The sequence below is a fragment of the Erinaceus europaeus genome, chromosome 1 (genome assembly GCF_950295315.1).
Source record: "Erinaceus europaeus chromosome 1, mEriEur2.1, whole genome shotgun sequence".
Classification (NCBI taxonomy): domain Eukaryota; kingdom Metazoa; phylum Chordata; class Mammalia; order Eulipotyphla; family Erinaceidae; genus Erinaceus; species Erinaceus europaeus.
Window position 1 is genome coordinate 182,335,564 of NC_080162.1, and position 22,633 is coordinate 182,358,196.

The 22,633-nt window shown below is 39.7% G+C and overlaps 1 protein-coding gene and 1 long non-coding RNA gene across 10 annotated transcripts in view; one reads left to right on the forward strand and one right to left on the reverse strand.

Annotated features, from left to right (window-relative positions):
- The window catches only part of LOC132540924 (uncharacterized), a 53,017-nt gene extending 51,979 nt beyond the window's left edge, over positions 1–1,038 (reverse strand). Inside the window, exon 1 of the long non-coding RNA XR_009552124.1 lies at positions 911–1,038. This is a non-coding gene — a long non-coding RNA (uncharacterized LOC132540924). The remainder of the gene's footprint in view (positions 1–910) is intronic.
- A 111-nt stretch (positions 1,039–1,149) lies between these two features.
- Positions 1,150–22,633, forward strand: part of EYA1 (EYA transcriptional coactivator and phosphatase 1) — a 375,709-nt gene continuing 354,225 nt past the window's right edge. For 3 of the 9 annotated variants that reach the window (XM_060200354.1, XM_060200313.1, XM_060200344.1), the window contains exons 1-3: positions 1,151–1,357; positions 17,375–17,465; positions 18,715–18,819. In XM_060200354.1, the coding sequence (XP_060056337.1) occupies positions 17,460–17,465; positions 18,715–18,819 (111 nt within the window). In that variant the 5' untranslated portion in view covers positions 1,151–1,357; positions 17,375–17,459. Of the gene's footprint in view, positions 1,358–17,374; positions 17,466–18,710; positions 18,820–22,633 lie in introns of those variants that run through there. The other 6 variants (XM_060200307.1, XM_060200338.1, XM_060200325.1 and 3 more) reach the window with 5 other exon arrangements.

Sequence of the window (22,633 nt, forward strand, 5' to 3'; positions counted from 1 at the left end):
CTGGCCTGTAATGGATGCTTCATCCAGTGCTGAAATAAGTTACAGGTTGACATCAGTATTCTCTCTTGGGCCCATTTAAATCACAGATACAGAAAGACTTTGGAGTTAAAAGCAAAACATTACATAGGACTCTTCCTGGCTAAGGGTGGACATTTAGTTCAGGCTCCCCTGCCTAATGCTTTTGGGCAATTCACTGAATTGCTCTTTTGCCTCAGTTTCCCTGCCTATAGTTATAGAATATATCCCTTTAAGATTCTTTCTAAAATTCAAATATATCTGTAAATTTCAGTCTTAACTGCTTATTCTTTTCTATCCTTTCTGCACCACTAGGGGGAAAAAAAAATCACCGTGTCATCCCATACACTTTTCCTTCATAGTTCCCCTCGTGCAGACCTAACTCTCCCAAGTTAACAGAGCAACCCCTGCTACCCCGATTCAGTTTAAACACTGCACAGGCCTAGAAGTCCTATATACCCCGCGGGGTTTGGGCAACAGGCCCAGGCTCTGGCTCACAGCAGAGGGGAGTCCGGGTTCTGGGAGGGGTTGGGGGAGGGGGCGGGAAGGGGGTGCTAGGAAAATAGGAGGGTGCAGGGAAGACTGCGCTCTCCTTTCCTGCACCGGCCTTGGTATTGCTGCTAGTTCAGAGCAGCTCAAAGAGCTCCCCACGACCCTGTGGCCCCGGTGCATTGAAAGAAAGAAAAAGAAAGAAAGAAAGAAAGAAAGAAAGAAAGAAAGAAAGAAAGAAAGAAAGAAAGAAAGAAAGAAAGAAAGAAAGAAAGAAAGAAAGAAAGAAAGAAAGAGGAAAGAGAGAAGAAGCCACCACAGGCTCAAGTTTCTGGAAGCCTGAGGCGTTTATGCCCCAAACACCGAGACAGAACCCCTCTGAGCGCTGTCCTGGCCTCGCCATTACCCATTTTTTTTCGCTTTGCTCTTTGGAAGAACCGGTTCCTCAGCCCCGTTTCGCCGAAGTTGTGCTACGAGGGAGTCCGGCCGCCGGGCCCGGGTCGCCGGCCACCCTTCCCTCGCGCGCCGTCCGGCCACCTTCGCCCTCGCGCCCGCGCGCCCGCTCTGCCCCGGCTCTGCCTGCAGCTGGCTGCGGTGACGAAGAGACTTTGTTGTGAAACTAAATCTGACTCTTTGGCTCCCAGGCAGCGGCGGAGAGCCCAGGGCCGCTGACGCCCGCGGCCCCACCCGAAGCAGGAGGGCTGAGATCCGCCGGCCGGCCGGGAGCCGCGGAGGGGCGCACCGCGGCGGGGCCGCGACCCCGGGAGCAAGAGAGCCGGCGCCGCGCCCACCCGGCGGCTCCCGCCAGGCCGCTGCCACCCAGGCGGAATCTCGGCGCGGGCGCCGCCGCCAGGTACGCGGAGCCACCTGGAAGGGCGCGGCGGCGGCGGGGCGCGTAATAATGGGGGGCGCGGGTCGGAAGCAGCCTGTCGCCCCCTTGGCTGGCTGTGTTAGGGCGCTGCACGTGGAGGGATGTGTCTCGGGCTCGTTTGTTTTCCTTTGGGGAGGTGGTGACTGATTGGGACGTCGTGGGCGGGGGTGGGGGTGGGGGTGGGGGTGGGGGTGGGGGGCGTCTTGGCCTTATTTGATGTTGTGATTGCTGTCTTGGACTTGTGTTCGCGCTGGAAGATCCAGTAATGGGAAACATTTGAGGAGCAGTTGGGACAAGGAGATACTTATATTTAGCGCTTTCACTCACCCCAACGCCCCCTCCCCCGCCCCAGTTCTTAGGCCCAAAGGACGTTGATTGGTTTAAATTAAAAGAGGAGTTAAATCTCAGAACTGAAGCAGTTAGTAGTGATGATAATGTATTATTATTAAGTTTAAGAAAACAAGGGGAAAATTAACAGGATCTCTGTCTTTGGTGAAGAAGATGGGAATAGTGCATACAAAACGTGTCATTGTATTTTTTGTATTGATGAATGCTAAGCCAGTTTTTTTGTTTGTTTGTTTTTGTTTTTGTTCTGGTAACCAAACTGACTAGTGCTAGCTAGATAAGTCATGTCAGAGCTTCTGGAAAAAAAAAAAAAAAAACTATTTGGAGAAGGGCTCAAAAACTATCAAGAAGTATGAATTAATTGTATATCTAAAAGAATAAGTAGCAAATGTGTCTAGTTCAGCACAGTGGCTCCAGCTATGAGTGTGATGTGCTGGGATGATGTTTGAGTAGGATATTCATATAGACCAAAAAATACATTTCCACCATTCTAACATTCTGTTGAGACTCTAGTGCATTCAGAGAATTTAATTATCTTGTGTCTAGAACAGTGAACTCTTCATTTAGTCAACACTGGGAAAGGTGCCATGTATCAAGCATTTTGTTTCATGGATAAATATGGCGCCTGCTCCAAAAGAACAATTTGGCAGACAATCATGACTAAATGTGACTAGTAGTGTGCAGATAAATGAAAGCACAAGTGGGTAGGACTGCCTGGAGAAGACTGATTAGGCCTTGAAGACAACATTGGAGTCTGGGTGGAAGGTGCATCCCTCAGGCAGAGAATTGCTGGCACATGGGGCATGTAGATATTCTGATGTAGGTGCGGGTGAGCAGAAGAGACCTAAAGTATGGAGAGATATGCAAGGATGGTAGTTGGAATCACAATGGACCAGTTTCTGGTGTGGTAAGAATAAATCAGGTTTGTTTCCTACTCCAGAGGGAATAAAATCTAACAAGTTTCATCATTTGGAACATGTGAAGCCTGGGAGAGAAAGCCAAGGAAAGTTCTAATTAAATTAAGTTGCAAAGTAGGAAGTATGAAAAAAAAAATACTGCATTGTCAGAAAAGTCATGACACATTTTTCTGTTTTTCTTTGCAGAAATTTTTCATGACTCTTCTGATATTTGTGGGATTATTCATGACTTTATGGAAGGTCAAAAGGCTCTCAAAAACTACAATAACAATGAAAAAAATAAAAGAGCAAAACTGCAATAACAATGCTGTTTGAATAATCATTATCTCAGTGACATGGAATGCATCTTGCAAGTACATCCGTGTGTCCTCAAGTAATTGGCTTACATATTAATTTTCAGATGGGAATACTAGAGACAGCTAATGACTTGCATTATAGACTTCTAACTTTCCATCATTTACAAAATACCTATCATTCATGCAACACACACTTATTGAGCATGTACCGTATGTAAGATACATATCAATCGTCATCTTTTCTGTAAACATTAATATCTTTGTACTTTGGGAGAAACAGGGTTTCCCTAACTTTTTCTGAGGTATAGAATTGATAAATGCCAGCTAGTGATTCCAGTTCCTACTATTGGACTTTTAAGTCTTCAGTTACTTTTCTCTATCCTTGACTCATTAAAACTAGCTCAATTTTTCACTTTACCATTTTCATCAGTGATTTGAAAGAAAAAGTTAATGATTTTTAGGTTGGCATACTGCACACAGCTGGAATGGATAACTCAGTTCTTGGTTTATGGAATAATTAAAGAAAATCTTGGCCTGGTGAAATAGCTCACTTGGATAGCATGCTGAAAATCCACTGCACTGCAGGAAGCTTAGGTGCTGTGATCTCTTTCATATTCTCTCCATATGTATATGTATATATGTGTATATGTATATGTATATATCTGCTTCTACTGTCTCTTATCTGGGAAAGAAAAAGAAATAGGAGCACAGGTTATTTGCAGATAAATTTGAGTGTCTTTTTTGTTTATTTATTTTTTTTTAGCAGTGAAACTGGTATTTGGATACAAGTGCACTCTATTGGATACATCACTGCCTGGTCTTTCTACTGGTCTTTTAACTCAGGCTACTGACTAGCAGATGTGTGCTATGGAGTGGGATCAAAAAGCTAACTAATCATAAAAAGCACAAGTAATTAAGCCTTAAGCTGGAGAGGAGAGTCCTTGGGAGTGATATCACTGCAATCATAAATGTTCCCAGTACAATTTTTTATAGGAGAATATTGAAATAGGTTTGTATTGTTGCAGCAGAAAATTGACCCTAGAGAAAAAAAAAGGGCACTGATGAGTCTGTTTCAGCTTAACATGAGGGAAAACCTCATAAAGGTTACACTTTCCAGCTATACACCAAGTCGCTTGCCAACCTGGGGAATTTCTGTCTCCAGAATTGCTTTATGCAGAAGCAGGTTGGCAGACTATCAAGGATGTTCTAGTGATTCCTGCTCTGGATGGAAATTCAGATTCCACAACTTTTTTCTCTGGTACTGTTACAACACTCTGTACCATGTATATAGCCAGCACATTGTGTCATTTTCTTTTTTTATTGACCTGAAGGGAGAAATATTTTCTTCAGCCTTTCTAATTTTGCTCTAATGTAAGCTGTCCTTTGATTTTAAGTAAAGAGTGAAATTCAAAGAAACCCTGAGTCAGTGCCTCATTTCTGACAGCTTAATGCTTTCCCCATTATTGTCGTTATTTTCAGTGTTTTGGCCTCTGAGACTGCAATCCTGTAGTCTTGTTCAATCAAGCAATCCTTACTCTCATCATGAAACAACTAAAAGTAAGAGTCTGCATCCAGGAATTGAGGAGACAGCTTACTAAACTTCAGTTGTGATTGTCAAGGGTAAGGGAATACTGTTGGAGCAGAGTAGGAAGACCTTTCTCTAGTTCCTCCTAAAGCGGTGCATGGAAAAGGCATCCATTTTAAGTTCCAGTCATGAACTTAGACTCCTTGTACTAAATATATTCCCTAATGCGCTAGGTATTGACGCCTTTGCCTACATCTGTGGTTAAAATTACCTTCAATTATAGCAGTAAATGAGAAGTGACATAAAAATCTGAGAAGTGTTTGACCATCTTATTTTTAATAAATAATACTTTTATTTTTGTTTCTGCCTTCAGGGTGATTGTTGGGGCTCACTGCCTGCACTACGAATCCACTGCTCCTAGAGACCATTTTTTCCCATTTTTGTTGCCCTTGTTATTGTTACTTTTGTTATTGCTGTTGTTATGGTTGAATAGGACAAAGAAATCGAGAGAGGAGGGGAAGACAGAGAAGGAGAGAGAGAGAGAGAGAAATAGACACCTGCAGACCTGCTTCACCACTTGTGAAGTGACCAACCCAGGTGGGGAGCCAGGGGCTATAACCAGGATCCTTATGCCTCTTCTTAGTGCTTCATGCCATGTGCACTTAATCCGCTGCACTACCACCCAGCCCCTATAAATAATAGTTTTTTCCTTGACAGATGAACTTTTTATGGGCTAACCACAGACCAGGTATGTTCTGTATTTGACCCAGGGTAAAAATTAGATCAACCAATATTCCATTCTGACTTATTTATGACATTTGCTTATTTATTTTTAAAGATTTATTTTGTATGATATAGAGAGTCATATCAGGGAGGGAGGGAGAGAGAGAGAGAGAGATGTCACAGTAGGACTGTGTTATACTGAGCCAGGAGCCTCAAGCATGTAAATTGTGAGCTGTACCAGTTTGAGCTGTCCCTCTGGCTTATAACCAATTTAATTTTAAGTCCTTAAAAAATTAAACCTTTGGGGCTCACTGGGTAAAGTTCAAGCCCCAAAATCACTTTGGGGGACTGCCATGGCAAGGGAGGTTTCTGGTGCTTTGGGATGTCTTCTCACTATCTCTCCAAAGTAGAGAAATCTTGGAGGTGTGATACCCTGGCTCTACAATAAATAGATAGACCTAATAAAAACCAAAGCCTTCAGGACAATGTCTTATTATTGACATGCCAATGAAATGTAAATACTGAGTAACATTATATGCTTTCTGATAATTTAATCAATATTTATAATATTTTTATATTGGATAGACAGATGTTGAGAGGGAAAGAGGAGAGAGGGAGAGAGAAAGGGACACCGGTAGCAATATTTCACCTCTCCTTAAGCTTCCCTCTGCATCTGGGAAATTGGTGAGGTAAAGGCTTGAACCTGGGTTCTTGTGTAGTGTGTGCTTAAGAGTTTATGTTTTTAAGGTCCTTCTTTACTTCTGTAGCTAAAAAATAGTAACACTCACATGATTTACTCAAGCAGGATCAAGAGGACTGCTGTATTATATAGAATATTAGTGGACAAATAAACAAAAGATTAGCATTAATATTAGATTAAATTTGGAGGGGAAAGGACTGCTATTCCTATTAAAGATGGTTTCCACTATTAGACCAATTAGTTACATTCTTGACTGACCTAAAAGCTAAGGAGATTAACCACTATTCGGAAAGGTGAACGATAGCACATTTAAAAAACACATTAAGCATATAGATCACTGGATTTTAATAATTATATACAAGATGTAGTGTCGCACTAACTTTGCAGGAGATACACTCTGGAACTCTCGGAGCCGGAAAGCAATTTCCAAGTGTCTTTAATCAGAAGAGCAGCTGTTTTTATACTCTCCAAGTAGGGTGGAAACAGGATGTGACATAGAGAGGGTGGAGTGAAAAGTGACTGGTGGAAGATCAGGGTGTGACAAGGAGAGGATCAGGGTGTGACAAGGAGAGGGGATGGAGCAGGTTAGAATTCTACCACTAAACCACCAATGCCCTGGAGGGAGTGTGGTGCTTTATGTAAATGTAAAAGTGATTTATGTAAATAGACTAAAGCTTTGAACAAATCAATCCCTATATAGGCATATGGTTAAGCAGAAGCCAGGGGGAGCTGGCATACTACCTAACAATGTAGAACACAGCTAACAATTCGAAAAGTTTCCTAGGGTGTCAGGAGATGGCTCAACTGGGAGAGCTTGCACTTGGCCATAAGCAAGGACCAGGGTTTGAGTCCCTGGTTAACATAAGAGCACTTGCATGGGGAAGCTATACAAGTGTTGAGGCAATGCTGTGGTATCTCATCTCCCTTTCCTCCCTCTCTTTCACCTTTTATATAGAAAAAATAATAAATAAAGGGAACAGTGAAATCATATAGGCAAGGAGTGATAATCTTGGCAACAAAATATCTAAAAGCTTCCTACTGACCTTCTGTGGTCCATCAGGCCTTCTATCCCCTTCTTTCCTCCCTTCATCCAAAACAGTTATTATCCTGTTTTCCATTCCGTGTGTATGTGTGTGTGCTTTAACATTTTAAGAGATCTTCAATAGTAGGTCTGTCTGAAAGCTAGAAGTGGATAGGTATTTCAATCCCATCTTTGTCCTTTATTTAAAGTACTAAAATTTATATTTAGTTATAATTATTTACTTAATCTGGATATCAGCAAACAGAACCACTAGTTAAAATCATATTTGTTGATTACCAGTTCTTCTAAGACGTAAGTTATTTTATTTTTAAAATTACTTATTAATAAGAGAGAACAAAGGAAAGAGAACCAGAGAATCACTCTGGCTCATCAGTTGCCAGGCACCAAAATCAGCACTTCATGCTTGAGGATCCAATACTTAATTCATTGTACTACCTTCCAAGCTGGAAGCATGAGTCATTTCAGAACTGAAACTGTAGTTGTTTGAAAAACTATTTCCTTTATACATTGTGTACCAATATCTGCTGGAATTAGAATGCTTTAATTTCAGTAGATGCAGCATCAGAATTCATATGCCGACCAGATGAAATTTAGGTAACTTTGTCATGTATGATTGTGATTTAGATTCTTTTACTATTACGGAGTTCTTCATTACATGTAAGAGTTATAGGCCTGCACTTCTCAAACGATGTACTGTAGCACAACATGGCTTCTTGAATCTCTTACTGTCTACCACCAGGTATAATCAATAGACTGTATTGAGTTTTTCTATGCTTCCTTGAGTAGAAATAATTTTGTGATAATGATTGCTAGATTCAGTGAACTGAGTAATGTGACATGATGATTCACTTTGTTGAGGGGAAGATTAATCAGATTAATGAGAAAACATTCTATATATACTGGAGTGATTTATGAATTTTTGAGTCCCTGAGAGTAGATTCCATTAAAAAAATAATGTTCATTGAAAAAATAATAAGTGATGAAAATGTATTAACTGGGGAGTCGGGTTGTAGCGCAGCGGGTTAAGTGCAGGTGGCACAAAGTTCAGGGACCAGTGTAAGGATCTCAGTTAGATCTCTGGCTCCCCACCTGCAGGGGAGTCGCTTCATAGGCGGTGAAGCAGGTCTGCAGGTGTCTGTCTTTCTCTCCCCTTCTCTTCCTTCCCCTCCTTTCTCCATTTCTCTCTGTCCTATCCAACAATGATGACAACAATAATAACTACAACAATAAACCAAGGGCAACAAAAGGGAATAAATAAATATTTTAAAAAATTAAAAAAAAAGAAAATGTAGTAACCATGCATAATGATAACTTTATCAGCATAGTGATTGTATGCACCAGTGAAATTTAGTTAAGGCTTGCAAATACTGAATTATGGATCTAAGTGTTCAAAAGTCTGCTGCAAACATGAAGACCTGGTAGCCTGTGTTAGAGAGAGAGTCACAAATTCTGTCTAGATTGTGGGTTCCTTTAACCCTACAATAAAGTTGCATTTGGATGTCTAAAAAATATAATCTCTCTGTTTTTGCTAGGGTCAATGTTGTAGGTAAGAGAAATCTAAATAAGCAAATCTGACCACACTTTATAAGAATTACTATTTTCAATTCCTCTTTTTCCTCTCCCCTTTTCCCCCCTCCACCCTCTTTTCCTTCACCCCTCCTTTTTCTTCACCTTCTTTTTCTTCACCTTCTTCTTCTCCTCCTTCTCCTCCTCCTTCTCCTCCTTCTCCTCCTCCTCCTTCTCTTCCTCCTCCTCCTCCTCCTCCTCCTTCTTTTGGATAGAGAGTGAGAGATGGCAGAGAGAGATAGGGAAGGCGAAACGGAAAGGAGAGACATTTGCAACACAGCCCCACCGATTTCGATGCTTGTTCCCTGCAGCTATAAGGTGGTTTGAACTCAGGTCATTGTGCATGGTAACATGTATGTTAGGTGCTTGCTCATCTGGCCCTAAGAATTACTGATGATATTTTCAACTATTGATACTATACCTTTTGATCTTCTAATTATATTGCTTGAAACTTATCCTTAGACAAATAGTTTCCAATAAGGAAAATAATGGATGAAGACGTTGAAGTGCTATATGCTATAATGAAAGTGAAACAAATTCCAAATATCCCCTTTGATAGGAATATTTACCTGGTGGAATATTGCACAGGTACTAAAGGATAAACATACAGACTGTAAAATGTTTATGGAAGGGGCTGGGTGGTGGTGCACCTGTTGAGCACACGTTAAAATGGGCAAGGACCCCTGTCTGACCCCTGGACCCCACCTGCTGGGAGGAAGCTTTGCAAGTGGTGAAGCAGGGCTGCAGTTGTCTCTCTGTGTCTCTCCCTTTCTGTCTCCCCCTTCCCTCTCAATTTTTGGCTGTTTCTACCCAATAAGCACAAAAATAAAGATAATAAAAAATTAAAAAATGTTTATGGAATAATGTTAAGGAAAATCAGAAGAAAACAAGCAGGATTCACTATGACTAGAGCTAAGTAAAATAGGTAGATGGACAAATTGAGTGTGGGAGTATAGGTGAGTTTATTTAAGTTTTCTTGATATTGTTAATGTAGTAAATAATTATGTTACAATGTGTAGGTCTAGTACTCTTGAAAATATTGTTTCTTTTAGCTTTAATTACTGAATAATCAAACACATATTGTCATGTTTCTAATTCATATCTACTCCTTTGATTGTCTCTTCTGCCCCATTCTTCATCTGAAATTAGAAGAAAGATCCATATGATATAAACAGAAATCTGGTTGTATTTTAAAGAACTTCTGTAAAGAATATGGTTTATACTTGAAACTTTAAAACAACAGTTCTATTAAATCAGTGGAAAAGCTATAAAAGAAAATTGATGTAGACATTTATTTCTATAGAAACTAAGTCTCCAACTGTAGCGGACTCACCAAACTAGAGCTGAATTTGGCTTTTATTAGTGACTTCTGTGGTTGAGATGTGTCCCTTTACAGGATGACTGATTCTGAGTTTGACTCACCTGAGTATGCTCAGTTTCTCTTTTTCTTGGTGTAACCAAATGTCTTAGGAAGGCGAGGAAAGCAAACAGGAGGTGACAGTGAGACTCGGTGTCCTGTAGCTTGAAATAGTAAGTTGAGTGAATTTGAAGGAGGTCATTTATCCAGTGGTTCATTTCACTGCAGGCTTCTGTTTGTAAATTTTCTTAAAGACCCCTTGATTTGATATGTTTATTTAATCTGTAGTTGTCTTCTGGGGGACATACTTTAGAATAGCCCTTTTATTTTCTATAAGGTAACTTTCAACCTCTATTTTTCCTTCTGCTGCTCAGGAATGTTAGAAAACTCAACACTTAGTGAAAAGGCAAAGATTAAAGTGATGGTGTGTTGTAATGAAAATACTCCTTTATCCAAGGAGCCACAAGTTGTTAACAGTCCCTGATGGGTCTCATACTCATTAGGTATGATTTATGTGTCATCTAAAAAATATTTTTCAAAACCAGCATGAAAAATTAAAATACATGTGATGTACTAAATTTTTATGAATATTACTTTCTAACTAATCCCGTTAGTCCCTATCTCCTCTCCCACCTTATTTTTCTTTAATATAGTAATTATTTTCCCCAAAATTGCTAGATTACACCCTCTTCTTTGTAACTTACACAGGTATCCTATCTTCTTCCATATTTTGCCCTGACAATAGCCATGATATTTGCAAGGAGATACAACTAACGTGAGAGCAAAATATGGTTTCCATGTGAGAAATGGGCTTTAAAAAAACACACCTTCCAGACTTTATTAAGTTAATTGGTAGGGAAACCCAGGAACCTTTTGGTTCAGAACTTGTGTTACTGCTTTTTCTCTTTTTGTGTGTCAAGTAATATTTGTAGGTTTGTGTGTGTGTGGGGGGGGGGGTTCTGGAATCCTAGTAAGAGTCTAAATGATAGGAGAAGGCATAGAATAGATACTTCGTTTCTATGCATTAAAGATTCTTCACAGGCCAAAGTTCATAATGTCTCCAGACCCTCAAAGGAGGTTTGGCATGATTATAATAATTTTCATAATGTAGTTTCAACTTAATATTGTCTGTAGATACTCTTTATCATCATATTAACATTTATTTGCCATTGTTTATCTGCTTGTATGTATACTTAATTTCAACTTCTTTCCATTTCTCTTCCCTAAGGAGGGAACTATAAAATAAGTTTCTGAGGCCTCCATTAATTCTTTGTCAGCCTTGTCTATCTAACGAAGTTAGCTGTTCACTGAAATTTCATTAGGAATCTATGGGATTGGGAATGAAAGGGGTACAGCTTTCTCTACTCTTAAAAAGACTTATTTAAACAGGGCAAATAACCCTTGTGTCTTCTTGCCTAAGATGTCTTGTCCTTTGTACAACCAGCCTGCCCTAGATCAGCACCCAGTAATGCCCAAGCTAACATTTCACCTGGGGCTGTGCATGCAAACCAGCAGCTGTTCCACTTCTGGCTGTGGGCCTCAACCCTGACTTCTTTTTTTAAAATTTTTAAATTTTAAAAAATTTTTTATTTATAAAAAGGAAACTGACAAAACCATAGGATAAGAGAGGTACAGCTTTGCACAATTCCCACCACCAGAACTCTATATCCCATCCCCTCCCCTGATAGCTTCCTATTCTTAAACCCTCTGGGAGCATGGACCCAAGGTCATTATGGGTTGCAGGAGGTAGAAGGTCTGTCTTCTGTAGTTGCTTCCCCGCTGAACATGAGCGTTGACAGGTCGATCCATACTCCCAGCCTGTCTCTCTCTTTCTCTAGTGGGGAAGGGCGCGCCAGGACACATTGGTGGGGTTGTCTGTCCAGGGAAGTCTGGTTGGCAACATGGTACCATCTGGAACCTGGTGGTTGACAAGAGAGTTAACATACAAAGCCAAACAAATTGTTGACCAATCATGGACCTAAGGGCTAGAATAGTACAGATGAAGAGTTGGGGGGTCCTCCATTTTGTAGATAGCTAGTAGGCATATTTTAGTTAAATTTCAAAGGTCCTGTGGTCCTGTGGCTATACTACTTTATATATATATATATATATATATATATATATATATATATATATATATATATATATATATTTCCTTTTTGCCCCTGAGCCTGAAATCTGATATGCAGATGGACCCAAGTTATTGTCTGGAAAGATGATGTCATGGCTGGGAAAAGGACCAGAAAGCTGGATCACGGAAGAGAGTAGCTCCCTAGTATGGGAAAGGAGTATAAATATTGTTGACTGTATATCCCATCTATTTGATGTGATCTGGGGCCCCTAATTAGCTTAGGAGCCTATGTGACCTCTGCATCCCAGTAGATCTGAGCTCACATTCTGTGATCTAGAGTAGGAACATTCCAAGATTCTCCAATATTGACCCATCTTCCTCAGGTGTAGCATAGAGTATGTTGTCCATCCTCCCTTCGGAGGATGGAACATTCTCTACCATTGTTGATCCAAGTTGAGGGCAAGGTCCTATGGGGTCCCATAAAGGGGTCTATTTTGTTATTCCTGATAGAAATGACCGGTAAAAATGGAGAGATTTATTAAAGGTCTAGGCCCATCATGTCTGTTTGGGAATCTCAGGACTCCCTGAATAGGGCCCCAGCTGGTGGAATGGCCTGATAGTGACTAAAGGGTAATCATTAAAGCATGCCAGTTCTTGCGCTTATTTAGCTTTTGCAGTCCTTGTTTTGCTAAGGTTAGCTTTGGAGTGAGTGAGAGAACTGTAATAGGAAATAGGCGAGGAGGGTATCTAAGTCTAAGCAGACACTATTTCATTATGAACTTGATACTGACTCTTTGTAGTCTATTGTGTATTTTTGCTTTCAGGTATGTACTTTGCCCTAATTTATGGATACGTGCGAAAATATGCTGTATCTTACGGGACCTGGTCTGTATCTAGGTTTTGGGACTTTGTTAGGAAGTGAACTTCCTGGAATGGAATTAGAGAATACCATGAAAGGAAAGGTCTCACCTGAGTAATGAGGCTGAAGTGTTGGCATTTCATGCCTGATGTCTCTGGATACAGTCTGAAGTGAAGCATGCTGAGGTGGTACTTTCTGCATTGATTAGGTTGGGATTGATGGATGCATATCATTTGGTATGAATTGAGAAAAAAATGCAGGAAAGTGAGCTTCACACTAGAGGTTCCAAGACTGGGGGAAATATAGTCTCTATAGAGGAAGTAGGAGGTTCCTGCCGTCTTAGGGTTTAAGAAGACAATAGCTAGTTATTGCTATAATCACATTGTTTGGCAATTGGGTTAACTTTGAAAAAATCCTTCTGTTAGGATTTCTTGTATCATACACACCATCACCATATTTTATGTCCTTTGACATTATTTGTATATAGCTGTGCCACTGGTTGCTTCTGTTCTCCCTTGCCTAAGCTTTTAAGAGAAGCAACATATCAAAGACTCAGCCTATGTATTAAAAAGACTCAGTCTGTGCTTTAAAAAGTTTGAGACATTCAAACTAGGACTGCAGTTGTTTATCTGCTTGTATGTATACTTAATTTCAACTTCTTCCCATTTTACTTCCCTAAGGAGGGAACTATAAAAGAAGTTTCTGAGGCCTCCGTTAACCCTTTGTTAGCCTTGTCTATCTAACGAAGTTAGCTATTCACTGAAATTTCTTTAGGAATGTTTGAAATTAGGACTGAAAGAGATACAGTTTTCTCTACTCTTAAAAACACTCTACTAGGGAAAGAGAAAGGCAGACTGGGAGTATTGACCGACTAGTCAATGCCCATGTTCAGTGGGGAAGCAATTACAGAAGCCAGACCTTCCACCTTTGCAACCCACAATGACCTTGGGTCCATACTCCCAGAGGTATAAAGAATGAGAACGCTATCAGGGGAGGGGATGGGATATAGAGGTCTGGTGGTGGGAGCTGTGTGGAGTTGTATCCCTCCTATCTTATGGTTTTGTTAATGTCTCCCTTAAAAAAAAAAAGAAAAAAAAAGAAAGAAAAAAGACCTATTTAAACAGGGCAAATATCCCTTGTGTCTTTTCCTTGCCTAAGATGTCTTGTCCTTTGTACAACCAGCCTGCCCTAGATCAGCACCCAGTAATGCCCAAGCTAACATTTCACCTGGGGCTGTGCATGCAAACCAGCAGCTGTTCCACTTCTGGCTGTGGGCCTCTACCCTGACTCCTGTGGGCATCAGTTGCCTTCAACGGGGGCTGCTTACTACTACCTGCCCTTGGAGACAAGCAAATATGAAGATTTGGGCCCTGTTTAAGTGTGGGCCCAGTGATGCAACATTTTCTTTTGCTCTGATCAGTTGATCTATTTAAATGGTTGGTAGAACATCCTTCTGAGAGCAGATTTTCAGGCTTATCCTTTTATCCTTATGTTTTGTGTTAAGAGTAAATAACTTAAGTCTGGAATGATGATCATGGCCAGCAGACCTTTAGGATGGCTCTCAATCTTGTCTCTTTTTTTACTCCAGTGACTAATAGAAAGATAGCCTACAGTATGCAGCTCTAATGGGTACCTTTCTTATGGAGGGCACTATAACAGTTGACTCAGGTTTGGGTAAATAAAAGATTTGACATTTTGGGGTAATCAGTGATATTTCCAACTCCCTGCCTTGCTTGGCAAGGTGAGTGTTGTGAGTGGATATATGAAAGGGTGACCATCATCAGACTCATTGCACCCTCTCTTATTGGAACACTTTCTTTTTACTTTAATAATGATTGACAAATACGTTGGATAAGAGGAATACAATTCCACACAAATCCCATTGCCACAGTGCCACATCTCATATCCTTCACTGGAGGCTTTCCTGTTGTTTATCCCTCTGGGAGTATGAACCTAGGATCGTTTTGGAGTGCAGAAGGTGGAAGGTCTGGCTTCTGTAATTTCTTCTCCGTTGGACATGGGCAGTGGCAGGTTGATTTATACTTCCAGCCTGTCTCTGTCTTTCCCTAGTGGGGCAGGTCTCTGGAGAGATGAGGTCCAGGACACATTGGTGAGGTCATCTGCCCAGGGAAGTCAGGTTGGTATCATGGTAGCACCTGCAAGTTGGTATCTGAAAAAGCATTAAGGTATAAAACAGAAAAATTGTTTAATAATTGGAACACTTTTGATAGGAAGGCTTTTGCCTCTAGTGCTCCATAAATCTCACCCAAACCGTACCCCTTGATCCTTTTAACAGTGTGCTCTTCCCCTCCCTGTCTTATGTCTGCAGTTAGATTCCTTGGACATTCTCCGATTTCTCCCTTCCCCCTTCTGAACCACTTCTTGGTTTAATCAACTACCCTGCATAGTTCACTTCTACATCATCTACATTATATATTCATGTATTATATATTTAATTAATATACATATATAAATTTAATTTTATTATATAGTTAAGTCAGGAGCTGCTCCACTTCTAGCTGTGGGTCTCTATCCTGACTCCTGTGGACATCAGTTGCCTTCAAAGGGTTGCCTAATACTATCTGTCCTTGGAGACAAGTAAGACCTCACTTACTTTAGCATGCATTTAAATTTAATTTTATTCTTATCTTGCCATTAGATTTATTGCTGAGGCTTGGTGCCTGCACTATGACTCCACTGCTCCCAGTGGCCATTTCTTCCTCAGTTTCTTTGATAGGGAGGGGATGAGAAACAGAGAGGGACAGAGAGGAAGGGAGGGACAAATGAAAAGACCCAAAGCACTGCTCCACCACTTGTGAGGCTTTGTCCCTACATGTAGGACAGCAGGCTAAAACCTGGTTCCTAGGCATGGTAATGTGTGCACAATATAATGTAATGTATACAGCACAATATGCTTCTTTATATTTAGATCTACACAGCTTGAGTAATAGGTTCACCTTTGTGTTTGCTACATAAGTAACTAACTCAATAGTAATCAAGTAACCTGATTTTGCTTGACCCTGTTTCTATGAGTAGCTGAAAGAAATACACAAGACTCAAAATTTGTTGGATATTTTTTTAAAACTGACTGAATGATAGTACAGTGCCTCCATTTAACTATTCGTCTTTCTAGCACAAAGTTTACATATATTAAAAATTGTCATGTATCAATAACATTCATTCATTCAGAATATTTAATGAGTGCCATATGTGACCAGAATAAGAAAGTAAAGCATGGTCCTAGCCCTCATGGAGTTACAGTCTAGTGGGGGAGACAGGTAAAGAAATAATTACAGTCCCATTAGATAAGTGCTATAATGGCAGCAGGCTTATTTATAAACCATGAAAGATCAAGCCCAGCTAGGGAATTAAGGGTTTACCAGACCCTGGCTCCTAAATATCAGTAGATTCAGTCATGGAATATATTTTATGGTTTGGATTGACATATAGAAATCTGGAAACAACTATGCTGATTTCGCAAGCAGTAGAGGATTTGTAAATAAAGTCCATGGCTCTCTGTGATTTTATTTTTTATTTCTGAGTGATAGTCTTTCCTAGTGAAGACATCTACATGAACTAAATGAATGCTGATTCTTTTGACTTCTCAATAATCTCAGTCTTTTTAACCCAGGAAACAATAACAAAGTATTTAGTACAGAGCAGTTTCATCTTCAGAAGAAATGAAATTACAAATGAAATACCTTTCATGTTCATGTAATTTGACCATTCTTAATACATTAAACTGTTCAGTAAGTTCAATATGGAAATATGGAAAAGAAACACATGGGAAGTAATCCTGGAATATCAAATATACAGATTTTGATTGAAACGTGTTCTCAGGACAGGTATGAGAAGATGGGAATTGAGGGGAACTCAGAGGGGGCTTTGTTTTTAGCTTGCTCCCTTCTGTGAGCAATGAGACTGTACTTTGTCTCACTACATATGGGTGCACTGTGGAGTATTTATGTAAAAGTACTTTGTAAACTGTAAAGTGTTTCACCAGTGTGAAGTTGGATTATTATCATTATTTGAAAGTGCCACCCTATCGCCTGGAAAAATTAATCTGTCTCCTGAGAGTAATATAAGCTTTAGAAAGAAAAAAAGAGTCTATCTGGTGGATTTTTAAGATTGAATTCTAAAAATATTTTTGTGCAGTTCAGAATTGAATGCTATGTAGCATTGTTGTTTTGGTTTAGCAGGCCATATGCATACCCACATGATTTTTATTTACTCAAATTATGAAAGTATTATTTGGCTTAAAAATATTTTATTTTAATGAAAGATTTGCATGGATAAAGGAAGAAATAGGGAAAGAAAAAAAGGAAGGAAGAGAAAGAAAAAAAAGAAAGAGGGAGAGAGGAAGGAAGGAAAAAAGGAAGGAAAGAAGGGAGGAAGGAAGGAAAGGATGGAGGAAGGAACCAGAGTACTGCTCATGCTCAGCTCTGGTTTATGGTGGAACTGGAGATTGAATCTGGGACTTCAGAGCCTCAGGCATGAATGTCTTTTGTGTAACTGTTATGCAGTCTCTCTAGCCCCGACTTACTATTGTTAAAATAAAAAATAAACCAGTGTTTTAAAAATGGTTCTCTAAATTTCAGGGGTTCAGTTATTTATGATCCTCTGCTCACCAAGAAGCACTACCTTTCTGTTGACAGTGGCTAAAGTGTGTGTTTTTCAGCCTTGATGATTGTAAGTGAAACAAATGCAAGAGAGAATTACTCCAGTATTTTGAAAATCACATTTCAAATACTCCAAGCTTGGGGATAATGGGTGCATGATTAATGCAGATGGTAAATTATAAATATAAAAAACATGCAGTAAGATATCATTCAGTTGAAATCCCCTCACTTCCCAGAAAACAAAACTGAAGCTCAGATAATCTGTATTATTTTCCAGAAGCCATTTGACTAGTTAGTGGCAGAATCAAAACTTGAATTGAGATCACTTCCATAATAGAGGCTTCCTATCACTCTGGTTTGTTGAAGTCAAGAACTTCTAACGAAGGTGATGCTGATATTAAACATGATTTCTATTTCAATATTTTTGTCTTGGGTGACAGTAGGTCATGTCTACTTTTTTTTCTTCGAGTGACATGTGTATTTTAATATCTATGTTGGAGTTGATGTGAATCATATAAAATAATGTCTTAGTTGCCAAGTCCAAGCAAGAAAGCCCAAGAATCTCTGTTGGGTTCCTCAATTGAAAGTGAATGTGAAAATTGATTCTGAAAGTTGGAAATGAAAATGGGTAGCTAGATGCCTATATGATTTTGTTAGGAAGGGAGTTAAATTCCGGATTTCTTCCAGAGTACTTCATTGATTGTCTCTGTTCTGAAGCAAACCTTATTCCCCAAACCTCATTCTTCCCTGAAGGTTCAGAATTGATCAACCATGAAACTGTGACCTAGTGTAAACTTGCTTAGAAATAGTATAATAATATCCCAGCCCTGAGGGTAAAACACTCAACTCCAGATTTTTCTCTTTTATCCTTGTTCAGACTACAGTCATATTTCTTTGTTAGTATTTCCTCTTTGCATTGTAGTAGAATGACATTGATAGATAGTTTGGAGAAACTGAATTCAAAAAGAAAAAAGAAAAGAAAAATCTCTTCTGCCCTTGCCTCAGAGATAATGTGTGTGGAAAGCTCTTGAGTTGCCCTCTCTCTTACCCAACGACCCCCTCCCCATCTCTCCCACCCTCCTTTTGGTCTGCCGCTGATGACAACAGACTTACTGAGCTATAATTTGGCCATGTTTGATTCATGTAAATTGTGATAAACAGTGAGCCCATAATATTTATTTTCAAGATTCATTCAGTGATGATAAGCATTCTTTACCTGTGTATACATGTTCATGAATGGAAGACTACAGATGTAAAGATCAGCTCTTAATTTCATGCCACACAATTAATATAACTGCTTGATGCTGTATTCTTCACAGGTGCAGGGGTGTTGGAACCCTTTGAAGAAGTGTGTAGCTAATAGCCCATATATAATTCAGAAGAAGTCTTCAATGGAAGACCCCCAGGGGATAAATGGACAGTCTGTAAGTAAACATGTCACTCCTAAGAAAGACATTACTTTAAAAATTTTAATGACTATTTTTGTTGTAATCTGAGTGTCTGGAAATTCTTCAAAAGCTCTGTACCAATTTTTAATGATTGAAAAAAGTTATGAACTAAATAGGTCACTATTTCATCAACCTAACCTAATTTATATCTTTCTTAGAGGGATCAGTTATCAAAAGTAGAGTCTTAGAAGACAGAGCCAACCTTTAGTATTACTTAATTACAATAATGTGCATAATGTAATTTTTAGGCTTACATTTTCCTTTGCTTCAGGGAAAACATATTTGTCTCATAAAACTTGAAATTACTGGCTAAGTTTTAAATTGTTTTCAATGCATTTGTTTTTATAAATACACATGTATGCATTTGTGTGTCATTAAAATATATCTAGTGTGGTAGTTTCACAGTTTGATGAATTTTTCATTGGGCTTAATATTAAGAAGACTCTAAGATCGTTTAGGTTTGTTAATTTTTTGAGCAGAAGAGAAGTGGTTCAGAAGTCTTCCTGGCTTCATTTTAGGAAGAAAGAAAGCTTATTTTGGCTCATAACCAAATCTTCCTAACTATAGGAAATTTTATAAATAACTTTTGAACAATTTAGAGCTTGTATAGAGTAATGAATATTAAATTTTAAAGAGGTAAATGTCAATAAATGAAAGTTGTTTTCTTGGGAAATCCTAGCAGTGTTTGTGGTGGCATATATAACTTTATCTTTTAAGTTCTCTGATGAAATATGGTACTTTTGGATGTGTGGTTTCGTAGCTTAGCTTTGTTCACAATAGAATTAATACAAACCCAAAGTGTGTTTTTTAGTAATGCTGTTGTGGTTCCTCCAAATGTGTGTTTTTTAATTTATTTATAAAATAAAAAATACCAACAAGAGCATGGGATAAGAGGGGTACAATTCCACACAGTTCTCACCACCAGAGTTCTGTATCCCAACCCCTTCCTTGAAAGCTTTCCTATTCTTTATCCCTCTGGGAGTATGGACTCAGGATCATTATGGGGTGCAGAAGGTGGAAGGTCTGGTTTCTATAATTGCTTCTCCACTGAACATGGCCATTGTCAGGTCAATCCATACTCCCAGCCTGTTCCTATCTTTCCCGAGTGTGGCAGGGCTCTGGATCCATATTCCCAGCCTGTCCCTATCTTTCCCTAGTGGGGCAAGGCTCTGGAGAGGTGAGAGTCCAGGATACATTGGTTAGGCCCTCTGTCTGGGGAAGTCAGGTTGACATCATGGTAGCATCTGCAACTTGGTAACTAAAGAAGCATTAAGATATAAAGCAGAACAAATAGAGAAGATGAGATTTGGGGGGTCTCAGTTTTGGAAAAAGCTAGTACCTCTATTGTAGGTATAAACCAAGGGGCCCATGACTTTACTAATTTCTGCCCTAGTACAACAGCTAACATGCAGGTGAACCAAAGGTCTTGCCTGGGTAGATGGTGTCAGAGTTGGAAAGTGGACTAGAAAGCTGGATCAGGGCAGAGAGTGGCTCCCAAATATGGGAACAGTATATAAGTATCATTTTATGGTATCTTTCTTTCTTTCTTCTTTCTTTTTTTTTAAAGGTCTTTCTGTCTGCTTGCTGTTTTGGGTAACTTTTGCTTTAAGGTGTTTACTTCCCCCTAACTAATGAGTTTTTTACAAGACCTATTGGTGTCAAGCAATAAGCAGTAATCCATTAATAGAGAAGGATTTTAATAACAAAGTGTCAAGTGCTATCAAAATACTTTTTGCAGTCAGACTGTATGCAGGCACAGAGTATATGTCATGGATCTCCTAAGTCATCATGTGAGGCAATTCACATAAAGCACTTTGTGATAATTCTATATGAGATGGCTTTTACCCTTAACGAAAAAGGTGCCTTTAATCCATTTGATTTGCTTGTTTGTTATTTTAAACTCTTGCTATGGGCCTGTGGTACTCCACTTTATCATTACATTATAAATAATTATGTAGGGCACCTAAAATAATTGAAAAATAAATGAATTAATTATTTCCTCCTTACTACTTGCATTTTATATCTTTGCTTTGTTGATTGGTGCAAGTTGATGTATTAGGAAATCACTCACAAATTTAACATCTTGAAATGTTGCTGATAATAGTTCATAGCATGCGAATTCTGGCTTAAGAATCATGAAACAGAGTTGAAATAAAATTATGAAAAAATAGAGAATATAATTATTTTTCCCAAGATTGTTTTCTGTGAGTAATTTTACTGTAAATTGTTTTGAAGACATAAAAGAGGGCCATTTCATTTTGGTAGATGCTTAGCTGTCTTAGAGGTACAAAATGAGGATGGGATGCTCCTCAGGGAAAATCACTGCAACACTGAAGGACACCAAAGAAGCTGCTTCTGTCAGCTCAACCACAGAGGGCATATAGTCTTTTCAAAGGCCCCTGTGCAGAAGTGGTGTATGAGCTCCTCTTGGCTTTCTTCCTTTGACTCTCAGGTTTCCCTTTTCCTTGGAATGATGGGGAAACCAGCTTCAGATGAGACTAGGACTTGTAACTTAGCTGAACATGTTGAGGTATCTTTAGAGGATTGCGAGTCCACTTGCAGCAGTACTAGAAGTGCTGGCATTCCAAACATTGTAGGGAAATTGTGAGGATGTGGTTGAGCTTGGCAGGGCTTCACCTGAGGGGCAAGTCCATCCTGTCAGTCTCTCTCTCCACTGAGAGGTCAAGCAATGAGGGACACGACTCCCCAAGATTTGCCTCATCTTATCAGACCCCCTGTCTCACAAAGCACCCTGCATTCCTGATACTATGGCCTGATCCCTTAATATCTACATAATCATTGTTTTGCCTGAAAGATCCCCACCCATTCCATTCCTTTGATCTATCTTCTTTCTACCCTGCCTGCATTAATCCTACCAGTTAAAACCCAAGCAAGCTGCTAAGGAAGTTCCTACCTTTCTCAGCCCCCTTTCACCTTTCTCTGCCCCTTTCCAAACCACGTCAAGCCACTTCCCTTTCCGACTTTCCACTTCTGGGTCCGACTCTTAAAAGCTTTGGCTCTCTGATCAGTAAAGAATTGAATCGCCTCGCCACCACCAGCTCTGTTCCTGGGTCATCTCTCTAGCGTCACCGAGTGAATAGCAGCCCAGGCTAGCTCCAGTCTTGTTCTTTCCAACCCAGAGAGTACACGCTCGAGAAGAGGCACCCCCACGCTAGCCTGGCAAAACATGAATTGGAGAAAGAGAGAGGAAGAGGGAGAGAGAGACCTCACAGCATCAGCTCTTCCCCTGCACAGGTGCCTCTGAGAAGACTGTATGCCTTTTCAGTAATCCTTATGTTATATGCTGAGTACTTGAGCCTGGGCTGTTCACATTGGTAGGCAGGTCCCCTATCTGGTGAACTATAGTTCAGTCTCCTTTTAATTCCTTCCATCTGTGTCTCTGTCTCTCTCTCTTTTTCCTTTCCTCCCTCCCTCTCTGATAGTAACATCTTATTGGAAGCTTGTATCCATTTCTTTAGGTTGCTGTAATAAAAACCTATAAATACAGTGATTTGAAGCAATAGAATTGAATATCTCACAGTTTTTGGCTAAACACCCAAAATCAAAAAGTCAGGAGGGTTCCCTTTAAAACTTAAAGGAAAATTCCTTCTTGCTTTGCTCTGGAAGTCTACTGACAATTCTTGAGATTTCTTGGTTTCCAGCTATAGTATTTCCCTCCCTGCCTATATTATCATATGGCAACCTTCCCTCTTACATTTGCATCTCTTCTTATCAGGACACTAGATTGGATTAGTGCCCAACCTAATGGTATCATCTTTACTTGATATTA